The sequence below is a fragment of the Cucurbita pepo genome, chromosome 5, assembly GCF_057944985.1.
Source record: "Cucurbita pepo subsp. pepo isolate OVF chromosome 5, ASM5794498v1, whole genome shotgun sequence".
Lineage (NCBI taxonomy): Eukaryota > Viridiplantae > Streptophyta > Magnoliopsida > Cucurbitales > Cucurbitaceae > Cucurbita > Cucurbita pepo.
In genome coordinates this window covers 15,792,668-15,812,606 of record NC_141802.1, presented here as the reverse complement: position 1 = coordinate 15,812,606, position 19,939 = coordinate 15,792,668, and the positions used below count along the sequence as shown (strand labels likewise).

The 19,939-nt window shown below is 33.8% G+C and overlaps 3 protein-coding genes across 3 annotated transcripts; 2 read left to right on the top strand and 1 right to left on the bottom strand.

The window, feature by feature from the left end:
• Window positions 1–428: 428 nt before the first annotated feature.
• On the top strand, window positions 429–1,744 carry LOC111796165 (red chlorophyll catabolite reductase). The gene is made up of 2 exons (XM_023678888.2): window positions 429–779; window positions 850–1,744. The coding sequence occupies exons 1-2, from the start codon at window positions 444–446 to the stop codon at window positions 1,465–1,467; spliced, it is 954 nt and encodes a 317-aa protein (XP_023534656.1). The 5' UTR covers window positions 429–443; the 3' UTR covers window positions 1,468–1,744.
• A 3,380-nt stretch (window positions 1,745–5,124) lies between these two features.
• On the bottom strand, window positions 5,125–6,157 carry LOC111794695 (uncharacterized). The gene is made up of 2 exons (XM_023676804.2): window positions 5,641–6,157; window positions 5,125–5,555 (listed from the first exon to the last, which is right to left on the bottom strand). The coding sequence occupies exons 1-2, from the start codon at window positions 6,038–6,040 to the stop codon at window positions 5,473–5,475; spliced, it is 483 nt and encodes a 160-aa protein (XP_023532572.1). The 5' UTR covers window positions 6,041–6,157; the 3' UTR covers window positions 5,125–5,472.
• Window positions 6,158–10,354: 4,197 nt separating this feature from the next.
• LOC111785013 (CLK4-associating serine/arginine-rich protein) lies at window positions 10,355–17,195 on the top strand. Its single transcript, XM_023665497.2, has 13 exons — window positions 10,355–10,683; window positions 11,226–11,264; window positions 11,377–11,525; window positions 11,699–11,774; window positions 14,613–14,916; window positions 15,011–15,120; window positions 15,245–15,292; window positions 15,387–15,587; window positions 15,860–15,961; window positions 16,220–16,347; window positions 16,566–16,704; window positions 16,790–16,942; window positions 17,037–17,195. Exons 1-13 carry the CDS (start codon window positions 10,487–10,489, stop codon window positions 17,059–17,061), a joined length of 1,671 nt encoding a protein of 556 aa, XP_023521265.1. The 5' UTR covers window positions 10,355–10,486; the 3' UTR covers window positions 17,062–17,195.
• The last annotated feature ends 2,744 nt before the right edge of the window (window positions 17,196–19,939 follow it).

The window sequence follows — 19,939 nt, the reverse complement described above, 5'->3', positions numbered from 1 at the left end:
ATTGTATTTACGAATATAAATAAATTATTTAAAAAATAATTCTTACATTAGTTAATATTAAATAATTAATTATTGACTATTTTACTTTTTTTACGTCAATATTAAAATATTTTAAATTAATTCTAACTTAAATTTTAGGTATTTAAGCTTATTTTGTAATAAATTTTAAAATAATTTAATAATGGGACGTTTTAACTACTCACCCATAGATTAAAATGAAATTTTTAGTATATATATTTTGTATTTTTAATATTTAATATTAACAACTATGCTAAAAAAAAGATTTTAATAAAATTGTATAAATAAATTTAAAAAATAATTATAAATGTGTTTCATTCCTTTTTATAAATAATTTAAAAATGAAAATGATTAAAAGATATTTTTTTTATGAATAAAAAATAAAATAAATAAATAAAAGATAATGAAGCAATGAGAGGCCACAAATGGCTCTGACAACCTTGACGCTGGTCCCAAGAGCTTGTTATTGTCTTCCACCACTGCGTTTCGGAGGAGGAAGAAGAAGAACACGGCAAGTAATCAAGGCGGAGCTGCCGTCCGCGGCGATGGGGAGTGGTCGGCCGGCGTCGAAGCTGATGGAGTTTCCGCATCTGACGGCTGCGCACAGAGATCTGATGGTGGATTTAATCCAAGCCGTCGATGATGGGGTCGGAGAGCATCTACTTCCGTCGACGGTTCCGTCAGATGTAGAGTATTATCAGAACCAAACCGGCACTTCACAGGGCACTCTCCTCATCCGATCTGCCCTTCCACCGTCGCCGGTAACTTTATTTTGGTTGTAATTAAAAAAAGAATTTTAATTAAATTGTTCCAACTTTCTCGGAATTTCAGATTGATTTCGTGATTGCAAGTTGGTTACACTTAAAGCAACCACACGGCGGCGCGTTCAACATAACCAACATCGCCGGCTACCTGAAAACCACAAACGACATTCCTCATTTCCAATTCGAGTTAGTTCAATGCAGCCCTACTTTTCTAATTTTCTTCCTCGATTTGATCCCTCGAGTCGATATCGTCCTCCGTCCCGACTACCTCACAACTTTCTACGAGGAGACTGAGCTCGAGAAGTATCGACGCCGACTCGATGCCGTGTCGGAAGTAAGCCCGTACTTCTCGTCGTCACTCTTCTTTCGAAAAGTTGTTTCGTCGACGGGAATTCTAGTGAGTGTGAAGTGCGAGGAGAGCGAGTCGGGGCGTGTGGAAGAGATTATCCGTGAGGAAATCGGTCCGATCTCGAAGGAGGTGTTGAGGATATGGATGGAGTTGTGTAGTAATGGAGGAAGGGAGATTGAAGATGGTAATGAAAGGAGTTTGTTGGAGAAGAGAGATCTTATGATTAAGAAGAAGGCAATCGAAATGGATCTAAGCAAAACGATGCCGTTGCAATTTGGAGAAGAAGTTGCGGAGAGAGTTCTTCGAGTGATTAGAAGTGCTTTCAGAACCGCTTAATTTCGAGATATTAAATGTTTAGCGATTGTATTTAAGGTCTAAGCGAGTTACAATGTGATTAGCTCTATCTGAAATTATAACGTGATAGGTGACAAATGAAAGTACGCACACATTTGTAACGTTGGCTTTGATGTGTATTGTCAAATATGAAACGTCGATACATTAGGAAGTAACGACGTGTTGTGGCATGCTGATTGTTATCGATTCTTAAAGAATCATGTTTTCTCTAGTTATGGAACACCATGCACTTTAACGAGTGACAAGGGCACTTGTTCTCTCTTGTTTTTCGTATTCTTCATCTAAATTGAGTATGTGAGTTATGTGATCTTAAAAATTGGTATCAAAGTTTGGAGAGATTTACCACGATATGTGAAGATGGAAAGCTTAAAGATCGAAATCGAGAACTTTGCTAGATATGATTGCGATTTCTGCAAGATTAGATTGAAGATTATTTGTACTAGAGAGATCTTCAAGAACCCTTGTCCGAGGTGAAGTCGGATTCCATAACCATGGAGGAGCGAAAGCTCAAGGATTGAAGGCTCTAGGGTTTATTCAGTTAATGTTGACAAAAAAATGTGGCAATCAACATCGTCAAGGAGAAGACAACGTCGGATCTGTTTGAAGGCGTTGTAAAATATGTATGAAAAGTCATAGACTATAAACAAGCTATAGTCGATGCATAGACTAATCAATTTACAGATGTCTGAATGTGGATCAGTTGTAGATCAAATAAAAGAATTCGATATGATTGTAAAATCGATAGAGTTACGCGCAAATTAATTTTGAAGATGAAATTAAAACATTGATTTTGATGTCATCTTTACCCGTATCTTGGGATACTATTCTTGTGCTTTATTTTAGCCGACGGCTAAGTTTCTTTGCAATTCTATATAATTTAGATTGCATATTTAGAATCATTCAAGCTTGATATAATAAATCTTGCTTGTGGAGTTATTCAAATCTCATAGAAGTTTTCTTGTATTTGATCAATAAGGTAAGTCAAGTCTTATTTCCCCTTGGGGTGAAATCAAATTGATTCGGGGGGGGGGGGGGGGGGGGGGGGGGGGGTTTAGCATTTGTGATTAGGGGTTTGCATATTCAGGCGCTGATGAGGGTTCTTAGGTTCAACCGGTCATGGTTTCCTTATATGACATTCTCCCGTCCCATATTGGCCACCTTAAAAAAAATAGAAGTTAAGTTGAAAATCTAAGGTTTGACGATGGATAAGAGTATGACAAGTCAAAATTCAAAACATTTTGTGCAACTGAGGAAATCAAACGAATAGTTCTCGATACAGTAAGACAAAATGATATTGTTAAAAGAATGAACAGAACATTGAATGAGTGGATAAAGAATACGATGGTTCATTTTAGGTTGTCAAAGACATTTTGGTTGCACTTCATACATTCATGTTGATCTAGAGAAGAGAGATGAACTTGATGCTAAGGCTGTGAAGTGCTATTTCATAGGTTATGGTTTTGACATATTTGGATACAAGTTTTGAGACGAGGAAAACAAACAATTCTAAGATATTGTAACGTGTCATATGATAAAACTGTTGTGTACAAGGATTTGGCCAAGTGAGCATGTTATGGATGATGAGACGAACTCACTTGAAAAAAATAACACATAGGCGTTGACTGAGTTACATATAAGAAATAGAGTTTTCTTAAACAAGTAATGATTCATAATCGAGGCCGAACTAAATGACAAAAGAAGGTTCAAGGATCGATTAGTAGTTAAAGAACATTCAAAAAAATATATATATATATATATTGATTGTGATGAAATATTCTCATATGGTAAAATTAACTATTATCTGAATTCTAATACTCGTATTGTTGCATAAGAGAATTTGCATCTTGAGCAAATTGATGTAAAAGCAGTGTTTTTACGTAGATCTAGATGAAGAGACTTATATGCATCAATGGGGAGGGTTTGTAGTTCCAAGCCAAGAATGCTTGGTGTAAACAAACACCAAAACAGTGGTATAAGAAGTTTAACTTCTTCACATGGGAGAGCGGTTTTCACAGGAGTAAAAAAATCAACACGAAATGCATTGATTCCCATTAATCTTGTATTTGCATAATATATTGATTACATGGTTCAATAGGAGGGATATAAAACAACTTCAAGGCAAGCATTTGTTCGATATATGAGACGAAAGATTTGGGTGCAGCAAAAGAGATTCTTGGGCTAGGATTTCTCAATATAGATCTATTGACACATTAAATCTATCTACTAGAGTAGTGCATTGAGAAGATGTCCAAATTTATAATGAATAACAGCTAAACTCAAGACTACTCAAGACTACTCCTCTGACAAATCGTGTTAAATTGTCATAGGGACACTAAATCTATCCCCAGAGTAGTACATCGAGAAGATATTGTCCAAATTTAGAATGAACTATACTAAACTCAAGACTAACCCTTTGACAAATCGTGTTAAATTGTCATAAGGGCAATCTCCCGAGACAATTAAGGCGTGTGAGCACATGACATTTGTTCCATACACTTATGTAATTGGGAGATTGATGTATGTTATGGTATGCACTAGACGTGAAATAACACATGGAAAACTCGAGGAAAGAACATTGGGAAGCTGTGGAGTGACTACTAAGATATTTGAGAGGTACATCTAATACTTCATTTCATTATGACAATGACAAAGTAGTTCTGCTGTGGAGTGACTACTAAGATATTTGAGAGGTACATCTAATACTTCATTTCATTATGACAATGACAAAGTAGTTCTGTTATGTTTTATGGATATTGATCATAGTGAAAATGTAGATTGTAGCAATATCTTATTCGAATATATCTACACTATAGATGGAACATCAGTAGTTGGATGTCCCGACTTCATAATTGTAGACTCTAGCAAGAACACATCATTTCGCACTGGTTCATCCTCGAAACCACATCTTATTAGGAGAGATCCCGATCTAATACCATTTGTAACACCTCAATACCCAAATTTCCAATCAAGATTTAAAATTTGGAATTGACACATGACAACCCTCTGACATTCTTCAACATCTCATACGACAAAATGCACTTTCTTTTTCAATGGCTCAATCACATAAATTCCAAAGCTAAACATGTTTTGCTTAGAGCAATCCTATCACCTATGTTGGATGACGGTTAGGAAATTTTCTTAATAAGCATGTAAGTGAAGATAACATGCTGAAAAGACCCATGTTAGTATATAGGGATAGTCTTCATTCTCAAAAGCGAGAAATAAGTAATGTGATCATGTTATTATGTAACAACCAAGGCCCACCACTAGCAGACATATTGTCTTTTTTGAGTTTTCCTTTTCAAGCTTCCCCTCAATGGTTTAAAACGCGTCGGCTAGGGAAAGATTTACACATCCTTACCAAGGATGTTTCGTTTTCCTCCCAACCAATATGAGATCGTGGGATCTCACACCTTAAACCTTAAACCTTAAACCCAGAATCCAAGTTTCAAATCCTTATTTTTGAATCTTAGGCTACATCTATCACTCGAGACATAGCTAGAAAAAGAGACCATGGGCCGAACAAAGATACATATATTGATTTTTTCCATATTTGTTGAGCCGAAAGCAAACATGGTAGAACAAACTTTGAGATAATTGGAGCATCAAACCTAAATCAACAATCAGTTACCAAAAGTGTTTGAAGAACCTGGAAGAAGATGAAATCATATCCAAGAAAAAAGGACACCCACCAAAGTTTTGACCTTTTTACAACAGAATTCAAACATAAACCTAGTAAAAAACAAAAAAGTTCAAACACAAAATAACACCCACCACTGTTTTCTTCTTCCTTTTCTTTTTCCTTTTCTTTTTGTCCTTCCATTTTTGCATATAATAATTATATATTATATAAAACTCCTCTAAAACAAAAACAATCACCAAAATTGTACTCATAATTCAAACAGTAATCATACTGGCGGTGGTGGGTGAACGGTGACGTCCATTTTTCTTTTGACTAACTATGGTTTAGTTTAGAATTAACCGGACTTAGGTTGAGGAGTTTCTGACCGAACAGGCCACCACTTGAGCCCACTGTCGGAGCTTTGTCTTCACCGCCTGTGGATTTTTTCCTGTTCATTTCCATCAAACAAATTCGGTTAGATTCATTTCTACAATTAAATATAAATAAAAATAAAGCATGAAATTGAAGGCTACCGGAGGAGCCGAGGATGGCAAGGGGGCTGCCGAGAGGGGAAGGAGAATTGACGGAATCGCGGTCGGGAGATGAAACCGCCGTCGTAGCGGTGGACTTGGAGATGGAATCGGAGTAGCTTTTGTTAACGGCGTGATACAGTTCCAAAGCCGGTAAGGTATTGGTGAGTCGGGTGTCTAACTCGGACGAGTCGAACTCGAAACCCAACTCGAGACAGGCCTTTAACTCGTCCAGATCCTCCGCCGTCACGCTCCGGCTTCTTCCTTTCTTGCTTCTCCCCTTCTGCCTCTGCCACGCCTCCTCTCTTGATGCGTCCGGCGACCAGGATCGCTGCTTGTACAGAGCCGTCGGGACGAACCTTGGCTTGCGGGGCGGTGGCGGAGGCGCGTAGGATTCGGACATGGTGGATGTGGGTTTGGGTGGAATCCCCGACAGAGCCCCGTGGCCGGGGATGAACGGAGGTCCAGTGGCCTCGTCGGAGGGCTCAATGGCTTCTTCTTCTTTTTTTTCTCTCTGTTTTGGTTTATTTATTTATTTATTTTTAATAAGAGGGGTTTAGAGGAAGATAGGTTATATTAAGTGGATATTTTGGTGGTAGTGGTGGTGGTGGGCCCCAGACGACTTTGGTTTTGGTTGGTCCACGTCTTCTTTCCTTGATGATCTGTCATCGATTACTCTTCTCATTTATTTATTTATTTATTTATTTATTTTTCATTTGTTTGAATCTTTCCCACCCTCTCTTATTTATTTATTTATCATTTAAAATTACAAATTTATCCTTCCACCTTTTCTCTGTAACAAGTCTTTACTTAAAATTGAATTTTAATTTTTCTTTTAAATTATTTGTTGACATATTTTTTACAATTTAAAAACTTATTAAGAAATGTTTAAAATTAAAACTCCATTGGTTATTAATTAATAACCTTGCATTTATATTTAAAATATATGATCACGTCGTTACAGCCAATTATTGTAAGGCGTTGTCGAAGTGGTAGTAAGTAATGGTGACTAGAGGTGAGCAGTGACGGTGCATTAAGGTTTCCTAAACACACTTTTTAACCACGTTTGATTAGTTGGTAGGTTTCTAGTGTTGCTCTATACATTTTAATGTCATTTTGAGTTAGGTTTTGATTTCAAAGGACGTTTGGGTAATTTTAAGACACTCACGTAGCTTCAAGGGCTGGGTTATGTGCTTTAGGCTTGCCTAGATACATTCACGTTCATTTTAGATACTTTTAGGTTACTTTGAATATTTCGGAGGGTGGACAAATGTTAAGCTCATTTCACGTTAAGTTTTGACTTCTTTGACGTTTTAAAGTCAAATAACATTTAAAATTATTACCTTTTAAATTTTACTCTAAAGTTTTTACCTCTTTTTAATTTCTATTATTGTTTTTTTTTTTTTTGTTAATTTATCCACTAATTTTGTATTATAATAAAAATTTAATTTATCCACTAATTTTGTATTATAATAGCATTTTTATTATATGAAATCTTATAATTTTGTAAGATACCTCAATTTTAGGATGAGAATGTTTTTTAATGAATTTTTGAATAAAATCTTTTATTTTTATTTACATTTGAGAGATAATTTGATGAATTTAAAAATTTTAATAAAAATAAATCAGTTTAGAGGTAAAATTTTATCTTAGTATATACTTATTTAAATGTTATTCTTTTAGCAATTAAACTTTGTATAAAAAGTTGTTTTGTTATTTCTCATTAATTTATTATAAATAATTAAAAGTTGATGTGACATTTTTTTATTCAAACTATTATCTTCAACTATTACGTCACATACGGATGAACCTTTTTCACAAATATTTGAATTTAGACATAAGTCAAAATATTGAATTTTTTAATTTAAAAAATAATTATTATTAAATTTTGAAATAGATATAATTTATTTGTAAAAAAATCAGAGTTAAAAGATTGAAAATAAGATGAAAATAGATTTTTTAATGTAAATTTTTGTAATTAAATAAAAAAACATTTGAAATTCAAGAATATTTAAAATTTAAGAAAATAAAGTGAATAAATACATATTTCACAAAATTGAATAAAAAAAGTATTTTTATTTTTCTTTGAAAATATTGTTTGAGTTAATTGGCTCCAAGAAAAATGAATTCTTTTCTTTTTTTAATTAGTTGTGATGCGATAATGTAAAAAATAAATTAATGACATCAAAATGAAAAAAAAAAACATATATGAAATTTTATTTTAATTAGAAATAATTTATTTGATATATTTAATTAGATTTTGACTTATTTTAGAATGGGCGTGATTCAATTTAATTAGAGTTTTTTTATTTATTTTATTTATAAAATTAAAATATAATAATATTTATTATTAATATTAATGTTATGTGAAATATATTTCTTTTTAAAGTATTATATAGAATTAATTGATTGGGAAACAACGCATACCTTCTGAAATGGGCAAAAGATTATTAAATAACCAATGGAACAAGACATGAGCTCCATTGATAATTATTTTATTATTTTCAATTGTTTAAAAATTGTTTTTTATTATTTTTAATTGTTCAAGTGTTATTAAAAAATCATGATTTTTGATAAATAAAAGTCTAAACTAATAATAATAATAACTCTCTTTGTGCTCTTGTTCGAAATTTTTAAAATTTTTTTAATAATATCTTCAAATTTTTAAAAGATAAAAAACTATTTTTAAATTTAAAATAAAATTACTATTTTGTTTAAAAAATAATTTTCAACTTTAAAAATGATTTAAAAAATGTATTTACCCTTTCAAAAGTTTCAATAATGCCGTTAAATTTTTTTAAAAAAATTCAAAAATATTTTTATCTACTAAAATTTAAAAATACTAGTAAATTTTTCAAAATAATATTAAAATGTTTATAAATAATTTATGAAATATCATTTATTTTGATGTTACTTTTACCATTCTAGGAGTATTTTTAAAATATAATATTAATAATAAAAATATTTTTGAATTTTTTTTTTTTAAAGTTAGAAGGATTGAAAGAGAGTTTAAAATTTCACTAATTTTTAAAATCCATTTAATATAGATTAAAAGAGTAAACGAATTAGGGTATGTTTTGGAAATAAAATTTTTGGAAAAATTGATCTTTAGGGGCCTAAAAATATGAATAATTGCCATTGGTGGTTTGGGTACCAAATGGGTCACAAAGTCTAGATGTCTAAAATGGAGTCAAATATCATCCAGCTAGGCATGTTACCTGTACTACAACGTGTTTGACTATATATTTAATTAAAATTAAATTTCAGATATAGGAACGGTTGAGAAAGGTGGGCCAAAAATTAATTTTTTTTGTCACCATTTTCCAAAATCAAATAGGGTTTATGGCCTCATTGGGAGTATAGTTTCCTACAAATTTCATGTTATCAATGGACATTTATAAAAAAAATGGTAAAATTTCTCGACAATTTCCTACTAAAAAACCAACAAAAGTCAAAATGGAAAAACGTCTCTGAAACCGACAAGGAGAGAATAATAGACAAAAATAAGGATAACCTACTTTTTTTAAAATAAATATTTATATGAAATAAAGTCGGAAAAGACATGAGATGTTATTAACATAATATATGGAAAACGAAAAATAAATAATTTTGGTTTTTTTTTTTCTTAAAGTTTTTATTTTATTAAGACTAATATGAACTCGATAATTCTGACATTTTTTTAGTTAATGAGTGATTCTTAATCAATAAAAATGCGAATACTACTCTTTTTTTTTAACTTTTACATCTATGGTTAACATAGAATAGAACTATGTTCAAGTAGAAACTTAAAGAGACTATAGTATATGGTAAGGTTTGGTGTCTTATTCTTGAAACATTATCGATACAACTCAGTTTGTAATTATTACAAATGATTTTATTCAAATTGTTCATGTGGAGAACCAAAATCTTTTTCAACTTTTTCCTTTTAATATTCTCCATCGTCACGGGAGGTTAAGCCATCTTGTTGCGCTTTGTTCATCTAAATCGGTGTGATATACTTTCAAGTTACTTACATCAATGACAAGGTGAATTTTCATATATGAAGGCAATGTAATCTTATAGGATGTCTTCGACTAACACTTCATAATTTTGCACAATTTGTTAATCTCGGCTACCTCAAAACCAAAACTATGGCAAATCGGCCCATCTCGTCATCAATCTCGTTGCTTTCTCTAAGTAAACACAAACCACGTTAGAGGTTTGTCTCAACTCTTTGGTAAGGTTATAGACCTGGAAAATATTTCCAGCATAAGGGTGATCGATGGCATGAGACATCAGAATAGACATTTGTTGAATCAAATGAGTTATCGAAAAAAAAAATGTCTTATTTAATTGGTATAGTTAATAAGTAATAATCATCCATTTTTAAGCACTTATTACCGATGATGTCTAATATTTATGTATTGTATTGTTTTGTTAATTCACATGTCACGCCGGCAAACATTGACCATTCTATTTTGGTCAATATATTTTTGATTATTTATTTATTATATAAAATTATACAATTCAACCTTTTTAATTTTGAAGTATTAAAATAGATACTATTAGTTTGAAAATTGAATTTATAATTTGTTATTATTATTTTTAAATATAAACCTATTTAGTATAAGTGAAAAAGTAAAAAAAAAAATAAAAATAGCCCAAATAAATAACTAAAAGCCCAAAAGGCCCAAACTCAGTCCAAAATCCGAACCTTCCCCAAGCTATTGAATTGAAAGCACCGCAGACCGTGTTCGTCATCGGGAACTTGGTGGTTCCATCATCCACGAGGAGAGAAGGGGATTAGGGTTTTTACGTTGTCCTGATTTGATCCAAATCCTTTAGAATTTTCATTGCTGATTTTCCAGAGATGTGGCACGAGGCAAGGAGATCCGAGAGGAAGGTCCACGACATGATGGACGCTGCTCGGAAGCGAGCTCAAAGACGCGCTGTGTTTCTTGCCAAACGTCGTGGCGATCCTCAACAATCCATCCAGGTCGTTGGTACTCGGTGCCGCGTCTACCGTGATGATGGTCTCTATCAAGCAACTCAGGACCAGCAAGGCCTGTAAGAATTTTGTATTTCATCTCTGCTTTATATATCAAAACTTGGGTGAAGTATGAATTGTGATTTTTTAAAGTGTTCTAGATATTGGAATTGGCTTATGTTCTCTGCTGCTTTCTTTCTTTAGCGTATAAGTGTTAAATTTGTTCCAAATGCTGTAATTTGTTTGTCTTTTGAAAGTGGTTTGCGTAGCGCTAAAGGGAAATATTGGGAATTGGACGGTTGGGTTCAACTGCATCACAATTCCGAAACATTTTTCGCCTTCACTTTATTCATTGAGTTATTGAAAACGACTACCAAAGGATGCATTCATTTGCGTATCTATAAGAGGGTTTGATTGCAGGAGGTTGTACTTTTTTTTTCTTTCAAGTTTTAACCCTCTCGTTTCACCTCTAACAGAATGGGTACATCACTGGAATTTTTCTTTACATTTTCCCATTGGCCAGGGCATGTTTTTACTAGTTCGGTGACATTATTGTTTTTGAGCATCCGAACTCTTACTTTATCTTAATGCTTTAACTTCTTTTTTGTAACTTCTGTCTCAGGATTCCTTGGAATGGAAAGCAGGATGTTATGATTGACAGGTTCAGTTCTTTTAGTTTTAATCATCTGAGGACTGTTTTAATTTGAAACTTTGTGTTTAGCTAATGATTTATGATTTAAGGTTGAGGAGTAGGTTTTTCATTTTTTGAGCAGATTTGATGGACGTGCTTTGCTTGATTTCATACGAGAACCTGGATCTCGACATATTCGAACACAAGAAAAATCTGAGGAAGAAGAGGAGTTAGAAGAGTTTGTTAATTTTCAGCGTTATCGAGATTTAATTAAGCATCGGCGTCGAGGATGTGGGTACTTCTTTTTACTTTTATCGAACTCTTAAATCCTCTTACAGTTCAATGCACAAACCCACTACTTTCCTTATATGATGAGCAATAAGGACAAAGGTTATTTTTATTTGTATTGCTTTTCATGATGATGCAAATATTTAACTGAACTCTTGACATTTCTATGTCAACAGTTAATGATGAGGATGGTTTACAACATGTGAATCAAGAAATGGAGGCCAAGGTGTCTGCTCCATTCGTATCGGACAGGTTTCTCTCCCCTTCTCGTTTTCTGTCTCTCTTTATATCCATGGATGGGCATGGAAAAATATTTTGCGCTAGTTTTCCCAGTTCACTTCTCTCAAATTATTTGGCAATTCAAATAGAAAGAATATGCTGCTTTTACTAAATTTTCCATTATAGTATCTCAAGAAGTCCGTGGTATTCTTGTCAAGCTCAAGGACTTAATTATGCAGGTGGTAGATAGATTAAATATCAGGTTTAGTGTTGACAGATGGGTTAGCATTTCACATTTTTCTGACCAAGCAGAAATAATACTTACTATGATCTATGAGGTAGCGTGGGCTGTAGAAAATTTCAGTTGGGTTATTTGCTTCAGAAGATCTTAAATGATAGAGAAGTTAGTGAATGGATGGAGCTTTATTCCCTGTTTTATAATTTTTGCTCGGGTAAAAAAAAAAAAAAAGTAGTGGTTTTTGTTGTTAGATTTATTTTTATTGCTTTGGTTGCTTCTACGATCAAGTTTTTGGTGGAACATCCATTCAAGGGAGACAAGATGACTTTGTGGCTTGCCTTTAATCGTTCCTTTTTTTTTTTGTCTCTTTGTTCTGAAAGTGATGGAAGGAGCTTCAATGACAAACATTCATCCTTTTACCCCTTTATGGATTTGTTTAATGTTCTTTGTTGATGTAAATGTTCACACCTTTTTGAAGATAAACAGTATTTCTTCTTTAATTTACAATTGGAGATCATTTTTGTAATCCACCGTTGGTGGTAATTTCATTCATCCTTGAAATTTTCTGTTTCATTCTCAAAGAAAAAAAAAGACATTATTTTTGTTTTACTTAAAGACTCGTTAATAAGTGGGAGGGTAAAGATTTTATTTGTTTATATGCCTTGCCGTTAACTGTGTGAATAGGATGTAATGGTTGCGTCATTTGCTAAAGAACTGTTTTTTTGTGCTTGATTTTTAGTTGTTTCTTCCTTAATTATTATTATTATTATTTTATCTTTGCCTAATATTATATGTGTTCTACAGTACCATAGAACATTTTATTTTTCTCTCTGTATGTCTTCCTTCGTTCAGCCCTCTCTACACTAGACTCATCCCTTTTCGTTGCCTAACCCATCGGAGCTTCAACTCCATCATCCTCTATGAATCGAGGTCTTCAACAACCAACACTCTCCACTAACTGGAAAACTTTCTCGGTCAACTGTACCCATGGATTTCACATCATTGAAACTATGGACTGATCCTTTACCCTTGATCTTAAAAAAGACTCACATCCATGGCTGGTCTTTATTTTTCTTTTTTCCCTGTTGAACACATTATTTTGACATGTTGTTGGTTGGATAAGGAAACCTTGGCTAATCAGTTCCCAAAATTATACTCCATCCCCCCTACATAAAGATATCTCCATAGCAGGATCTTGGAAAACAAAACATGGTGAGTAGAATTTGAATTTGAGGAGAAACCTCACTGATGATGAATGAGGAATGGATTAGGTTCATAGACATCCTGAATGGCGTCCAATTAAACCCCTCCAAAGATCCATGGCTGTGGAAATTAGACTTGAGACGCTCTTTTTCCACTATATCTTCTGCTCAATCTTGACGACAACATGCCGCAACTATTCATCCCCTTCATGAAGTGATCTGGTTGGACTTCTATCCAAAGAAAATTAAAATCTTATTTTGGAGCTTAGCCACAATGCCATGCATACCATTGACAGGATGCAATGCTGTTTTACCTCACGTGGCCTTATGGACATTGCCACACAATCTGTAAACCATTAAACACAAAGTCATATCATATCTTGCCAATTTGCCAACAGATTTTGGGAGACTCACTCAGCTTTCAGCTGGTACACAGCCTTTCCGAGTGTGATTAACAGCCTTCTTAACTGCACTCTAAATGGTCATCCTTTTTTGTATACTTCTTCTCCGGGCTATTTTGTTTACAACTTGGAAGAAGTGCAACCATTAACTTCTCAGAGAGAAAATAAACTTCTTTTGATAGTTTTTCTTAAACAAATTATTTTCTTGTTATGCCTTTGTGTAAATGGACATTCTTCTTTGGTTCTTACCCTCTTTTGACCAATTGGAGAAGCTTTCTTCCAACTTTTTGGTTGGGGCTTTGCCCTTTTTCCTTTTGTAAATTTCATACATCAATGAATTTTGTTCCCAATAAAAAAATGTCCACAAGTCTCCCACCCCTTCCCACTCCACTTACTTACAAAGTGTGGACAACCTAATTATGGCCACATCAGCGTGCAAAGGATTCATATTCATCATACACCCATCTCTAACATGCTCTTCAAAGCCTCCCAAATATTTTACCAACCATCATGAAATCATAGTCTAGTCATGGATACTAGTTTCTTTCAGCTGATTTTGTTTTTATTGAACCTACAATTCACCTTTCTCTCCTTGACAAGGTTTCCGGCCTCACCTCCATTTAATAAGTGTTGCTATTCTCCCCCTCCAACACTCCATTACCCATTTTCATCTTGAGGTCTCCAAGAGTAAAGCTCCCATAACATAGTCCATGCACCCCTGTTTAAAGGATTCTAATCGTAGTGGTGGTTAAAAGTTGGAGTCAACCTTTCTTAGCGCGCTTTTCAAGTGCTTAGCTCCCCTTAGTTGGGTTGGGGGAAGGAAGAGGGCATCATCTTCATGTTGGGACATTTTCCCACTTATAGAGTTACGTCTCAGATTGTTGCAATTTTTCGAGGCATAAAATTCTATTTTGCTCTAAATTTTGTTTCTCATGCTTTCCGTTCTTTTTGTTCTCTCTTTAGTTTTATGGGTGACCTGCTACTATTGAATTTTATATAATTTTATGGTTTTTCTTGTGTATATGTGAAGATCTCAGCAACCACAGCCTCCAGCTGCTTCCACCAAGGGGTCATACTCACAAGTGGGATTTTCGTATGAGGCGGATGGGAAGGAGGAATCAAATTCAGATGCAGATGATAATGCTAGTGATGATGAAGATGATGAGGACGAGGACGAGGAGGTTTTTAACAGTGATGACAGTAATGATGAAGGAATGGAGGTAATGGCAAAAGAGTTTGGTGTAAAAAGATATGGTTGGCTTGTTTACATGGATAAAAAGGCTAAGGAGGAAGAAAAGAGGCAAAAGGAAATAATCAAAGGCGATCCTGCAATAGTAAGTTCCTTCTATCAGGATTCAAAAAATACCACATTTGTTTAAGCTCCCTGATAGTCAAATGTCTCATAAACCTAAAATCTGAAACTCTTAGAGGAAGCTAAGTCGCAAGGAAAGAAGGAAAGCATCTCAAATGGAACGGGAAAGGGAAAGAGAAGCTGCACGAGTTACTGGTACCAGAGTCCTTCATCATGATCCTTACCGGTATAAATACTTTTTTTTTTTGTGTGATATGGATTGGATAAAAATTCACTTTTGTTTTTAACTGGTATGGTATATCAGTTGCCTTTTTATGCTCAATAACCTTGCATTCTATTTTCACGTGCAGAGAATCTAGACGAAGTCCAACTTATGATGCTTATCCACGTTCTAGAAGGTATGTATTTTTATATAAGCTTCTTAGCAGGGTTTGTGGATTCCAAGATAAAAATTGATTTTCTAAATTACTATTATGTTATATTGTTCTGCAGATCAAGGTCCAGATCACATTCCCCATCACACTCAAGGCGTCATTCTCGAGGGCATTCTGATGATGTTCATCGGAACAAACCAAGGACTCCCAAAATTGAATTTATCACCGAATTTGGAGGCCCTGGAGAAAGCAAGGAACCAAGGCTAGAAGGACTATCTCCACCACAATCTCCTCCATCTCAGCCTGATATGTTAAACCGGTCGGAGCACTCGACCTTTCATTCTTGCGAAGATAGATTGGACAATCTTTACTGTGCTGCAGCTTTCTCCCATTTTGTTTCCCGAGACCAACTTGTGTGGTTTAGTATATAGATCAGGCCTAGGATTTTCAGCGTAACTGCCACAGCAAGATGGAAGGAGGCTTCCTTTTTGAAGCTCAGATATTCCCCTAAAATGGATTTTAGCATAATCACTAGAAAATGTGCATGAAACTCTTAAAATGAGCATGTCTGACCCCTGTGCTTTCATGCAGGCCATCATCTGGTCGTATACTCGAGGCATTGCATATTGACCCAGCGTCTGGCATGACACTTGATAATGAAAAGAGCAGCAGAGCGGTAAAACCATCAGTAAGGTATTTATGAAGTCTGAATTTACTTTAGTTTCAAGTCCTGTGCACTGAGGCTGATAAACTTCCAATATACTCATGTTTGGTGCCTTTCGCATGTATAAAGTTAACTTATTAAAATACTTATGGGCATTAAGTCCTTGTACATTAATTATGAACATTTGAGTCCTTGTCTAATAAGTACGGGTGTTCGAGTCCTCTTACAATAACTATGAGTATTGAAGTGTTTGTACAATAATTATGGACATTTATTTGCTTGAGCAGTACGTCGTCAGCACTTGCAAAGTTAACTAAGGCAAGTTCTTCCGGGGGACCTTTAAAGCTGGGAGAAAAGAAAGAAACTCCCCAAGAACGACTTAAGAGGATCATGAGTCAACAACTTAATAAACAAAGTAAGTGCCAATGGATTTGTATTTTCAATGTGAAGGAGCTTTTAGGACAGCTTCTCTCTTGAACATTTTAATATCAATCAATGGAGATGAGTAGATGTCCTTGTGTCTTTTGAACCTTCTTCTCTTCTTAATGTTTGGGATTGAAAATCATCTTTATTTCAAGATCTCTTAATATCTTCTCTGGCATTTATGGTTGAACTGTTGGACGACCTGTGCAGTTAAGAAAGATACAGCTGCGGAAATGGCTAAAAAGAGAGAGCAGGAGCGCCAGAGACTGGAAAAACTGGCAGAAACCAGCCGATTAAATAGCCATCGGCGTCGGAGCCGCAGCAGAAGCTACAGTCGTTCACCACGAAGGTAAGTTATATTTGAAGTTATATTTGAGACCTTATGTTTATTTAAGGTCTTGACTTATGGATGATTTGATTGCTACTTATTGCAGAAGATACCGTCGGAGTAGAAGTAGGAGTAGAAGTAGAGGTTCTCGGAGATATTATTCTCGGTCTCGGTCTCGATCTCGATCTCGTTCTCGTTCTCACTCTCGAAGCCATTCTCGTTCACATTCCCGTTCACCTTCTTATTCCCGGTCACCAAGGTAATGCTTCCTTAGCCTCATTATTTGTCCTTATTCAATAATTAGTTGGAATGTATTTGGATAACATGATAACGCGAGCCAAATATTTCTGCAGGGTAAGGAGCCGTACGAGGTATTAAAAATGGAATGCTGAATCCTTTTCTGGAATATTTGATTTTCATCATACTCTATTATCTTAGAGCTGAAAATATTTTTGTAATGTTTCGTACTCGGATAGATGTATTTTAATGCCAGCTCCGAATCTATTCCTTTAGCCCCAAGTTTGTATTAGTTTATTTATTTATTTATTTATAGCTAGTAAAAAAAATAAAAATAAAATTATGGTCTTAATTTGATGTCGTGTAGGAAAGTTATAACACATTATCCATAAGAAAAAATGATCTGAATTTTTAAATAATTATAGATAAATGCATAGATATATCAATCCCATGGAATAGCATTTTGGAGGATTTTTCAAGTTGGGTTGATTAAAGATTTAAATTTTCAGCTCTATCATGGTAGCGTCGTGCTAAGCGATGAGCACGACGCTATTGAAATATATTGTAAATGGTGAGGAGGCAAATGAAAGAAGTGGTAAGTGATAGGAACTAAAAATAGTTGTGTATTGTAGGTTTGTAGTTGGAAGGTTTGAAGGAATGAAAAAGAATCGAAGTTAGATGAGATGTGTGAGGGATATTTGACAACTAAATTCAATGGAAATCACACAATTAATTCAATTTCTACTTCTTAATATTATTTAAGATTAATGTGTCACCCTTCTTATGTTTCACATTATTATCCCAATATTATTTGGTCAATCAAATTCTCCACATATTTTGTGATTCTAAATATTTGATTGAAAATGATATAAATATTTATCTATTAATCATTTATCACTAATGTTATAGATGTTTGATAAGTTTCAATTGAAAGATAAGAAGAATTCAATGACATAATATTTTAAGTGCATAGATGCATAAAATTTGAATCACTGTCACATACCCTAATAAATTGAATATTAAAATACTTCATTTAAACTTTTTCGTAAAACATAACTTTTATCTTACAACACAACCTTGAACTTACATGCTTGAAACCGTCTATGAAAGTGAAAGAGCTAAATAAAACAAAAAAAAAAAAACATTTAAATTAAAAACATCCTATTTTAGCCTAAGTCTAGAAAAATAAATGCGACTACCCTATGCATGTGTCATGGTCTCGAGTTGCGATGTCTTGTCTTTACCTGAAATAAAAGTAACATGTGACTTGTGTATTTTAAGAAATACTTAGCAAGTGAATCCAGTATTAGGGTTAAATGCAAACACATAAAACGACCGTCATGACAGCTGTAACGACCCTAAATTTTCTACTTAATCTAAGGTCGTTACTATATACATATCATGAACATTGAATATAAAGATACTTGTTTAAACTTCTTCATAAAACATAACTGTCTTAAAACACTTTCATGGACTTACATATTCGAAAATATCTTTAAAACGACACAACGAAAGACTAAATAAAATAAATGAACGTTTAAGTTAAAAACATCCTACTCTAGTCTAAGTCTAAGAATTTTTTTATGTTGAGTAACCTCCTGAGAATTTTTTTACTATACACGTGAGTGGGGACAAAACATGCTACATGTGCTGATATGTGAGAATAGTCTCCACACTTAGAATCAAAGTAAGTAACATGACCATATCATGAGAGAATGTAAGGGCCATCAAGAGTTGAATCAGGATTTCGAATCCTAATCCGAATCTTGGGCATGAGTCGTTATGCTCCATCACCCATGGATTCACTCCAAAATGTGTGTTGATCCTTTCAACAGCATGTAGTCTCTTGACAACAACGGTGGTACGAACCCGAAGCAATAACGACTACTCCAACATGAGGGTATTGATTCATGGATAAACGACCGAAGATTTGCAATTGGTACTAACGAAGGAGGACGATGATGTGGCCGGGAATAGACTTAGTTTCTTAAGAGAAGTATAAAAACTAAAACTTTAAATTTTAAAATCGAATCATTATGAAATAAAATATTCTAGTCTAGAGTCCAAAAGAGATTAAATATCGAACTCCACAAACTAAAATAACATTAAAATAAAAGAAATTGAAGAAACAAATCTAAGAATGGGACAGTCACAAAATCCTCTCAATTTTTTTAGTGACCCAATTCCTAAAGTAATTCGTATTAGGACCATAGGATGTTCGAGTCTATCACTGGCAATGGTTAACATGTCACGCATGATTTGACAATGACCAAAATCTAAGCCTACAAATAATACAATATAGTATGAAATATTAAAGCCTAAATAGCTCGAAGATTTTCTTATAATAAAATGCTAAAACAATATCTCTTTTTGGTTCAAACAATATTTAAATTGAAAAGAATAATTTATAAACATAAAGTTGTTACTCTAAAGGAAGAATAAAACATCCTTTCATATAATGTTTCCATGAAAACTTTATATTATAATGTATGGAGCACATGCAATGGTGAATTTAATATACATCTTTCTCAAAAGCTCTCCTTTTCAAGTTGGGTTATTTGCTTGGATTGGATTTAATCATAATTAATAATTTGTAAGCATCTTTCTTTATTTAATTTAATTGATAGCTTTTGAGATTATTATGTTGTTGTCATGATTAAATGAACAATTATGAAGTTGTAAACTATCCTACTTTTGATGTCACATCATGGCTTATTAATATATACGTAAAATTAAGTGAAGGTTATGGAACTTTTTTTTCTTCAGAATACATATTATATCAAGACTAATTCAAAAGACGGAATGTGATTAACAGACGATACAGATGTAAGATGAAAGATTGAGAAGACAATGAAAAAATAACTACAAAATTTCGTGCAAATCTAAAACTGTACAAACAGGTGTAAATTTTAGAGTAAAATAAAAACATGTGTTTATATATGTTCTATCCTTGTAAAGGGGGAATGAGATCGGGATACATGATGTGTACTGAAATGTTGACTACATATAAGAACTAGTC